At 75.3% G+C, this 10,000-nt stretch overlaps 1 protein-coding gene across 1 annotated transcript in view; it reads left to right on the top strand.

The window, feature by feature from the left end:
• Nucleotides 1-4,462: 4,462 nt before the first annotated feature.
• The window catches only part of LOC148050712 (uncharacterized), a 5,887-nt gene continuing 349 nt past the window's right edge, over nucleotides 4,463-10,000 (top strand). Inside the window, exons 1-3 of the mRNA XM_087741083.1 lie at nucleotides 4,463-4,555; nucleotides 8,057-8,324; nucleotides 9,605-10,000. The exon at nucleotides 9,605-10,000 is cut by the window's right edge and continues 349 nt beyond it. Coding sequence (XP_087597209.1) covers nucleotides 4,463-4,555; nucleotides 8,057-8,324; nucleotides 9,605-10,000 — 757 coding nt within the window. The remainder of the gene's footprint in view (nucleotides 4,556-8,056; nucleotides 8,325-9,604) is intronic.

Genomic DNA, 10,000 nt, shown 5'->3' with positions numbered 1-10,000 from the left:
CGACACGCCGCGGGGCCCACCCTCGCCTGGGTGGCCCCGCTGCTCGCTTTCTTTCCCCGGTTTCTCGCCTCGACCGCCCCGCCGCCCAGCGCTGCTCGCGGCCGGCACCCACGGGCACCCGGACCGAGGCCGGCACCGGCGCCTCGCGTGGTTTAGGACACCTGAGGGCTCGCGGGGCCACGCGGCCGTCACACAGCCCAGTTCGGTAAGGAAGCCCGAGGAGCCCCCCTTTCCTCGGGGGTGGGGGGGAAGGAAGGCAACACCTCGCATGCGACGGGAAGCGAATTGGAAAGGAGACCACCCTGCCTGAACACCGGACACTGCCGTGGCACCCTATTACGGGGAGCACGGAAGAGCCGGCCCGCCGGGGCCCTCTCCGACGCGACCCGAAAGGCCTCATCGATCAGTGAAAGGAAAGAAAGGAGAAAAAGGAGCGGAGGCCCCACGGCCAAGGTTCCTGGGACAGCGACGGCCGCACGCGCCCTCCACCACCCGGGGGTGGGCGGCGGACGCGGGGCTCTGCGTGCGAGCGAGCAGGCAACGTCCGCGAGAGGTGCTCCGACGGCCTGAACACCGGCAGAGCCGGCCCGCCGCGGAGCCTCTCCGACGCGCCTGGGGACGCCTCAGCGGGCGCTGCCTGGGGGTCTGGATCGGCAAAATGGGGGAGCGGGAGGTGCCGCCGGCCACCCGCTCGGGACAACGATTCCCTTTCACTGAGGTCAACGGGACCGGGAGAAGGCTGCGGCTAGCTCGAGTCCCCCGGTCTTCCAGCGTTCGAGAGTGCCGGCGACCGCCGCCGGCCGCCGGTCTTTTGCCCAGCCCGCGGGGAACCGCTTCCCCCGGGGAGAAGACTAACGACGCCAGGAAGGCTTGACACCCGCCCCGGGCCGTCTGGCTTTCGGCTGCCGGCCACCGCGACCGGCCGCCGCTCTCCGCGCCCGCTTCGCGGGCTCCGGCTTAGGGCCGGCGGAAAGAGAGAAAAGGACGAGGCGCCGCCACCTCGGCCCGTGCTAAACGCAGTCCCTTCACCGAGCCCTCCCGGCGCTCAGGGCCGGCCGCACACCACGGGCCGCCCCGCGTACGGTCTCGCGCCGGCAAAACGAGGGCGAGGCGCCGCCGCCTACGCCCGCGCCGTCATCGGGCTCTCGGGGGCCGGGGAAAGCCGCGGCAGGCTCGAAACCTCCCCGGCCGTCTGCGTTCGGCTGCCGGCCACCGCGACCGGCCGCCGCTCTCTGGCGCCCGCCTCGCGGGCTCCGGCTTAGGGCCGGAGAAAAAGGGCGAGGTGTGCCGCCAACCTCGCCCGTGCCACAGGCACTGGGCCCTCCGGAGCCAGGGCAAGCCGCGGCAGGCTCGAAACCCCCGGCCGTCTGCCTCTGGCGTCTGCCGGCAGTAACCTCGCGCCGTCATCGGCCCCCTCCGGGACCGGGGAGGAGAAACCGCCGCAGAGGCTGGACCCCCCTTTTCTTCCCCGGCCTTGCGCGTTCGAGAGTGCCGGCGACCGCCGCCGGCCGCCGGTCTTTTGCCCAGCCCGCGGGGAACCGCTTCCCCCGGGGAGAAGACTAACGACGCCAGGAAGGCTTGACACCCGCCCCGGGCCGTCTGGCTTTCGGCTGCCGGCCACCGCGACCGGCCGCCGCTCTCCGCGCCCGCTTCGCGGGCTCCGGCTTAGGGCCGGCGGAAAGAGAGAAAAGGACGAGGCGCCGCCACCTCGGCCCGTGCTAAACGCAGTCCCTTCACCGAGCCCTCCCGGCGCTCAGGGCCGGCCGCACACCACGGGCCGCCCCGCGTACGGTCTCGCGCCGGCAAAACGAGGGCGAGGCGCCGCCGCCTACGCCCGCGCCGTCATCGGGCTCTCGGGGGCCGGGGAAAGCCGCGGCAGGCTCGAAACCTCCCCGGCCGTCTGCGTTCGGCTGCCGGCCACCGCGACCGGCCGCCGCTCTCTGGCGCCCGCCTCGCGGGCTCCGGCTTAGGGCCGGAGAAAAAGGGCGAGGTGTGCCGCCAACCTCGCCCGTGCCACAGGCACTGGGCCCTCCGGAGCCAGGGCAAGCCGCGGCAGGCTCGAAACCCCCGGCCGTCTGCCTCTGGCGTCTGCCGGCAGTAACCTCGCGCCGTCATCGGCCCCCTCCGGGACCGGGGAGGAGAAACCGCCGCAGAGGCTGGACCCCCCTTTTCTTCCCCGGCCTTGCGCGTTCGAGAGTGCCGGCGACCGCCGCCGGCCGCCGGTCTTTTGCCCAGCCCGCGGGGAACCGCTTCCCCCGGGGAGAAGACTAACGACGCCAGGAAGGCTTGACACCCGCCCCGGGCCGTCTGGCTTTCGGCTGCCGGCCACCGCGACCGGCCGCCGCTCTCCGCGCCCGCTTCGCGGGCTCCGGCTTAGGGCCGGCGGAAAGAGAGAAAAGGACGAGGCGCCGCCACCTCGGCCCGTGCTAAACGCAGTCCCTTCACCGAGCCCTCCCGGCGCTCAGGGCCGGCCGCACACCACGGGCCGCCCCGCGTACGGTCTCGCGCCGGCAAAACGAGGGCGAGGCGCCGCCGCCTACGCCCGCGCCGTCATCGGGCTCTCGGGGGCCGGGGAAAGCCGCGGCAGGCTCGAAACCTCCCCCGGCCGTCTGCGTTCGGCTGCCGGCCACCGCGACCGGCCGCCGCTCTCTGGCGCCCGCCTCGCGGGCTCCGGCTTAGGGCCGGAGAAAAAGGGCGAGGTGTGCCGCCAACCTCGCCCGTGCCACAGGCACTGGGCCCTCCGGAGCCAGGGCAAGCCGCGGCAGGCTCGAAACCCCCGGCCGTCTGCCTCTGGCGTCTGCCGGCAGTAACCTCGCGCCGTCATCGGCCCCCTCCGGGACCGGGGAAGAGAAACCGCCGCAGAGGCTGGACCCCCTTTTCTTCCCCGGCCTTGCGCGTTCGAGAGTGCCGGCGACCGCCGCCGGCCGCCGGTCTTTTGCCCAGCCCGCGGGGAACCGCTTCCCCCGGGGAGAAGACTAACGACGCCAGGAAGGCTTGACACCCGCCCCGGGCCGTCTGGCTTTCGGCTGCCGGCCACCGCGACCGGCCGCCGCTCTCCGCGCCCGCTTCGCGGGCTCCGGCTTAGGGCCGGCGGAAAGAGAGAAAAGGACGAGGCGCCGCCACCTCGGCCCGTGCTAAACGCAGTCCCTTCACCGAGCCCTCCCGGCGCTCAGGGCCGGCCGCACACCACGGGCCGCCCCGCGTACGGTCTCGCGCCGGCAAAACGAGGGCGAGGCGCCGCCGCCTACGCCCGCGCCGTCATCGGGCTCTCGGGGGCCGGGGAAAGCCGCGGCAGGCTCGAAACCTCCCCGGCCGTCTGCGTTCGGCTGCCGGCCACCGCGACCGGCCGCCGCTCTCTGGCGCCCGCCTCGCGGGCTCCGGCTTAGGGCCGGAGAAAAAGGGCGAGGTGTGCCGCCAACCTCGCCCGTGCCACAGGCACTGGGCCCTCCGGAGCCAGGGCAAGCCGCGGCAGGCTCGAAACCCCCCGGCCGTCTGCCTCTGGCATCTGCCGGCAGTAACCTCGCGCCGTCATCGGGCCGCCTCCGGGACCGGGGAAGAGAAACCGCCGCAGAGGCTGGACCCCCTTTTCTTCCCCGGCCTTGCGCGTTCGAGAGTGCCGGCGACCGCCGCCGGCCGCCGGTCTTTTGCCCAGCCCGCGGGGAACCGCTTCCCCCGGGGAGAAGACTAACGACGCCAGGAAGGCTTGACACCCGCCCCGGGCCGTCTGGCTTTCGGCTGCCGGCCACCGCGACCGGCCGCCGCTCTCCACGCCCGCTTCGCGGGCTCCGGCTTAGGGCCGGCGGAAAGAGAGAAAAGGACGAGGCGCCGCCACCTCGGCCCGTGCTAAACGCAGTCCCTTCACCGAGCCCTCCCGGCGCTCAGGGCCGGCCGCACACCACGGGCCGCCCCGCGTACGGTCTCGCGCCGGCAAAACGAGGGCGAGGCGCCGCCGCCTACGCCCGCGCCGTCATCGGGCTCTCGGGGGCCGGGGAAAGCCGCGGCAGGCTCGAAACCTCCCCCGGCCGTCTGCGTTCGGCTGCCGGCCACCGCGACCGGCCGCCGCTCTCTGGCGCCCGCCTCGCGGGCTCCGGCTTAGGGCCGGAGAAAAAGGGCGAGGTGTGCCGCCAACCTCGCCCGTGCCACAGGCACTGGGCCCTCCGGAGCCAGGGCAAGCCGCGGCAGGCTCGAAACCCCCGGCCGTCTGCCTCTGGCGTCTGCCGGCAGTAACCTCGCGCCGTCATCGGGCCGCCTCCGGGACCGGGGAAGAGAAACCGCCGCAGAGGCTGGACCCCCTTTTCTTCCCCGGCCTTGCGCGTTCGAGAGTGCCGGCGACCGCCGCTGGCCGCCGGTCTTTGCCCTTGGATCCCCGCACAGGGGTCTCTGCCGTTCCCTCTCGTGCCGCTCTGCCAACGGCCGCGCGATACCCCTGCTACGGAAACGACTCACCGCTCGCTCCTATAGTATGGGCCGGTACGTCGCCGCCCCCGGAAAGAACCAAGACGGCCGTCTCCGCCCACGGGGGAGGCGCGCCAGCGACGCCGACTTCTACGATGACGTAACTGGAGGCAGCAAACAGCAGCGACCCCTTCGGCAGCTCCGAGGAGCGGAGCGGACAACAGGTCTACCCCTCAGCCCCGCCCGGAAATGCGACTAAGTCCCGCCGGAGCCGGGTAGACCTGGCCGCCCTGTCCGACGGACGCTCCGGCAGCGACAGGCCGGGGTCGCCGGCCGCCACTGGCGGCCGACCCGGGCTCCCGGAGCCGGGTAGACCTGGCAGCCGCCTCCGGCTCCGGAGCCGGGTAGACCTGGCGGCCGCCGCCGGCTCCGGAGCCGGGTAGACCTGGCGGCCGCCGCGCGCGCCGGAGCCGGGTAGACCTGGCAGCCGCCTCCGGTGCCGGAGCCGGGTAGACCTGGCAGCCGCCGCCGGCTCCGGAGCCGGGTAGACCTGGCAGCCGCCGCCGGCTCCGGAGCCGGGTAGACCTGGCAGCCGCCGCCGGCTCCGGAGCCGGGTAGACCTGGCGGCCGCCGCGCGCGCCGGAGCCGGGTAGACCTGGCAGCCGCCGCCGGCTCCGGAGCCGGGTAGACCTGGCAGCCGGCTCCGGTGCCGGAGCCGGGTAGACCTGGCAGCCGCCGCCGGCTCCGGAGCCGGGTAGACCTGGCAGCCGCCGCCGGCTCCGGAGCCGGGTAGACCCGGCAGCCGCCGCCGGCTCCGGAGCCGGGTAGACCTGGCAGCCGCCGCCGGCTCCGGAGCCGGGTAGACCTGGCGGCCGCCGCGCGCGCCGGAGCCGGGTAGACCTGGCAGCCGCCTCCGGTGCCGGAGCCGGGTAGACCTGGCAGCCGCCGCCGGCTCCGGAGCCGGGTAGACCTGGCAGCCGCCGCCGGTGCCGGAGCCGGGTAGACCTGGCGGCCGCCGCGCGCGCCGGAGCCGGGTAGACCTGGCAGCCGCCGCCGGCTCCGGAGCCGGGTAGACCTGGCAGCCGGCTCCGGTGCCGGAGCCGGGTAGACCTGGCAGCCGCCGCCGGCTCCGGAGCCGGGTAGACCTGGCAGCCGCCGCCGGCTCCGGAGCCGGGTAGACCTGGCGGCCGCCGCCGGCTCCGGAGCCGGGTAGACCTGGCAGCCGCCGCCGTCTCCGGAGCCGGGTAGACCTGGCGGCCGCCGCCGGCTCCGGAGCCGGGTAGACCTGGCAGGCGGCTCCGGTGCCGGAGCCGGGTAGACCTGGCAGCCGCCGCCGGCTCCGGAGCCGGGTAGACCTGGCAGCCGCCGCCGTCTCCGGAGCCGGGTAGACCTGGCGGCCGCCGCCGGCTCCGGAGCCGGGTAGACCTGGCGGCCGCCGCGCGCGCCGGAGCCGGGTAGACCTGGCAGCCGCCGCCGGCTCCGGAGCCGGGTAGACCTGGCAGCCGGCTCCGGTGCCGGAGCCGGGTAGACCTGGCAGCCGCCGCCGGCTCCGGAGCCGGGTAGACCTGGCAGCCGCCGCCGGCTCCGGAGCCGGGTAGACCTGGCGGCCGCCGCCGGCTCCGGGGCCGGGTAGACCTGGCAGCCGCCGCGCGCGCCGGAGCCGGGTAGACCTGGCAGCCGCCGCCGGCTCCGGAGCCGGGTAGACCTGGCGGCCGCCGCGCGCGCCGGAGCCGGGTAGACCTGGCAGCCGCCTCCGGTGCCGGAGCCGGGTAGACCTGGCGGCCGCCGCGCGCGCCGGAGCCGGGTAGACCTGGCAGCCGCCTCCGGTGCCGGAGCCGGGTAGACCTGGCAGCCGCCGCCGGCTCCGGAGCCGGGTAGACCTGGCAGCCGCCGCCGGCTCCGGAGCCGGGTAGACCTGGCAGCCGCCGCCGGCTCCGGAGCCGGGTAGACCTGGCAGCCGCCGCCGGCCCCGGAGCCGGGTAGACCTGGCAGCCGCCGCCGGCTCCGGAGCCGGGTAGACCTGGCAGCCGCCGCCGTCTCCGGAGCCGGGTAGACCTGGCGGCCGCCGCGCGCGCCGGAGCCGGGTAGACCTGGCAGCCGCCGCCGGCTCCGGAGCCGGGTAGACCTGGCAGGCGGCTCCGGTGCCGGAGCCGGGTAGACCTGGCAGCCGCCTCCGGCTCCGGAGCCGGGTAGACCTGGCGGCCGCCGCCGGCTCCGGAGCCGGGTAGACCTGGCGGCCGCCGCCGGCTCCGGGGCCGGGTAGACCTGGCAGCCGCCGCGCGCGCCGGAGCCGGGTAGACCTGGCAGCCGCCGCCGGCTCCGGAGCCGGGTAGACCTGGCGGCCGCCGCGCGCGCCGGAGCCGGGTAGACCTGGCAGCCGCCTCCGGTGCCGGAGCCGGGTAGACCTGGCGGCCGCCGCGCGCGCCGGAGCCGGGTAGACCTGGCAGCCGCCTCCGGTGCCGGAGCCGGGTAGACCTGGCAGCCGCCGCCGGCTCCGGAGCCGGGTAGACCTGGCAGCCGCCGCCGGCTCCGGAGCCGGGTAGACCTGGCAGCCGCCGCCGGCTCCGGAGCCGGGTAGACCTGGCAGCCGCCGCCGGCCCCGGAGCCGGGTAGACCTGGCAGCCGCCGCCGGCTCCGGAGCCGGGTAGACCTGGCAGCCGCCGCCGTCTCCGGAGCCGGGTAGACCTGGCGGCCGCCGCGCGCGCCGGAGCCGGGTAGACCTGGCAGCCGCCGCCGGCTCCGGAGCCGGGTAGACCTGGCAGGCGGCTCCGGTGCCGGAGCCGGGTAGACCTGGCAGCCGCCTCCGGCTCCGGAGCCGGGTAGACCTGGCGGCCGCCGCCGGCTCCGGAGCCGGCTCGACCGGGCAACTGCCGCCGACCGCGGAGCCAGGTAGACCTGTCGGGCCCCGAGGAGCCGGGTAGACCTGCCGGCCGCTCTGTGCTCCGGAGCCGGCTGGGCCGTGTGACACGGTTCTGCCGGCCGGGGTGGGCTCCGGGGGGGGCGGCGGAGGCGGGGGGGTGGGTGGGGGGGTGGTAGTGGTGGTGATGGGGGTGCAGTTTTTCGATATTTAAGCGAATCCGGTACAGAGGCCACCCTCTCCCGGTTCTGCCGGCCGGGGAGGGGCGGGTCACGCAAGACTCGCTTGATCTTCTTCGCTTTCGAGATTAAACGTCGATAAAATATTAATAAACAATTTTTAAAAATTTTTATTTCTTTTTTTTCTTTTTGTTTTTTTTTAGAGGCGGCGGTCCCCGTGACGAGCCGCCCGCCTCCCCGGCATGTGTTTGCCGTCCGCCGGGAGGCTTCAGGACCCCGGGCGCCCATAGCCGGGTCCGGGTCCCGGCGCTGCCGGGCGCTCGGCGGCTTTTGGTTTCGGTTTCACGGTGTGGGTTTTGGGGGGGGGGGTGTGGGGGGGTGGGGGGTGTGTGTGTGGATGTGCGTTTTGTTCCTTTTTTTTCCCCCCGCTTGCCATCGTTTTATTTTACTTTGACTTTTTACAATAAAATAAATAGCTTAAAACACACATCTGCGATCCTGCGGACGCCCCCGCCCCCCGCGACATACGCGTCTCAGCCAGCCGAGACACACACACCCCCCCACACCCCCCCCCCCCACGCGCGCACCCCCCCCCGCTCCCCCCCCCGGCCCCCCCAGCACATAGCCCGCGCGCGCGCGTGGTCCCCCTCCCTCCCTCCCTCCCTCCCTCCCTGCGCTGCAGTTGCAGACCCGCAGCCTGGTAGGCGCGGCCCCTCCCCGACCCCAGACTCTCCGGCGCCCCGGAGCAGCAGGGGTGGGGGCGTGGTCCCCCCGTTGCCCGGCAACCGGGCCCCCGCCCGCAGGGAAAGGACAGCGGTTCCCGCCGCGCCAACGGTCCCGCTCTCAGACGCGGCGGCGGCAGCGGCAGGGAAGGGAGGCTGGCGCAGAGGCAGGTGAGAGCGGTCGGCGAGCAGGCAGGGAGCCTGGCGCAGAGGTAGGCTGGGGCGGGGGGGGGGGGGCCCTGTGTCTCTTTTCGGAGAAGATTGCTGTTTGGGTGGGTTAGGGTTTTTTTTCCTTCCCTTTTGTGTTTTTTCTCCTCAACCACCCAACACACCACACCACACACACCACACGCACCCCAGCCCCCCCACCCCCACCCCCACCTTGGCGTTCGCTCGGTTTTCCGCCCGCGGGGGGGGGGCGGGCAGGCGCGCAGCAGTGCGAGTGACTGAGTGAGTGGGAGAGAAAGGCGGCAGCCGGGGCACGGGCACGGCAGGGTAGCGACTCGGCAGCCGGGGTGAGAGACCGCACGCCACCGGGACTCCCCTCTGCCGCCCGGGCACGGAGCCGGCAGGAATGCCGCCGGGTCCTAAAGTCTCCCGCCTGCCTTCCCCGGGGCGGCAAACCTGCCGGAGGAAGGCGCGGGGGTGGGGGGGGGCGCTAGCGGGGGAGGGGGGGGGGCGGGGGGGGGGGGGCGCCGCGCGCGCCGCGGACCCCGTGGCGGATGGCGGGGGGGGGGGGGGCGGCGGTGCGCTGGCGGGGGAGTGGGGGGGGGGGGCGGTGGGGGGGGCCGCCGCGCTCGTCGCGAACCACGTGGCGGATGGGGGGGGGGGGGGGCGGCGGTGCGGTAGCGGGGGAGTGGGGGGGGGGCGGTGGGGGGGGCCGCCGCGCTCGCCGCGAACCACGTGGCGGATGGGGGGGGGGGGCGGCGGTGCGGTAGCGGGGAGTGGGGGGGGCGGTGGGGGGGGCCGCCGCGCTCGCCGCGAACCACGTGGCGGATGGGGGGGGGGGCGGCGGTGCGGTAGCGGGGGAGTGGGGGGGGGGGGGCGGTGGGGGGGGCCGCCGCGCTCGCCGCAAACCACGTGGCGGATGGGGGGGGGGGGGGGGCGGCGGTGCGGTAGCGGGGGGGGGGGGGGGGCGGTGGGGGGGGCCGTCGCGCTCGCCGCGAAGCACGTAGCGGGGGGGGGGGGGGGGCACGTCAACGTCAGTGGGAGACGCACACGCGCGCACGCGCTCCGCGTGCCTACGCCCGCCCCCGGCGGGCGCGTGCTCGCCCATGCGCGTGGAGCGGCGGGCTTGGGGTTCGGGCCGGGGGTTTACGTTTGCGGGCGCGTGCGCGACGCGGCCGGCGGGGGGCTCGGGCCGGGGGCCCGTTTAGTTTGGGGTGCGCGCACGCAGGAAGAAACGGAAAAGATTCGTGAGGCTGTCGATAACGCCGCCTTCTCTGTTACAGCCCGCGTTGCCGGCGGTGTCGGTGTCCGGCCCGCGCCCTTGCCGGTCGAAGCCGTCCCTGGGAAAGCAGCCGCCGCCTGCCTCGGCCTGGGGCAGAGACCTGGGTCCCCAGGGCCGGTCTCCAGCGACCGTGCGGCAGGGCCCCGGCCAGGGCCGGCGGAGAGAGAGGCGGGCCGCGCTTCTAACAGACGGCCGTCGGCATTTCCGCCGCCGGCGGGATGCGTTGGAGCGGTGAGTCCCACCGAGAGGACGGGCCCGGCGGCCTTAGGCGAGGGGGGACCGCTGCTTTGCCGGCGGCGGGGAGACGGCCCGGGGCGTTCCCGATCGGCCGGCACGGCGGCCGCGAGAGCGCCTCGTCTCCGAGGACGCTCGGCGAAGTCGGCCTGGGCCACGGGGA

This window comes from Nipponia nippon, unplaced genomic scaffold (assembly GCF_047370975.1).
Source record: "Nipponia nippon isolate SJK-2023a ecotype South Korea unplaced genomic scaffold, ASM4737097v1 scaffold_72, whole genome shotgun sequence".
NCBI lineage: Eukaryota > Metazoa > Chordata > Aves > Pelecaniformes > Threskiornithidae > Nipponia > Nipponia nippon.
The sequence above is the reverse complement of the archived record's forward strand: the minus strand, read 5'-3'. Positions and strand labels throughout refer to the sequence as shown.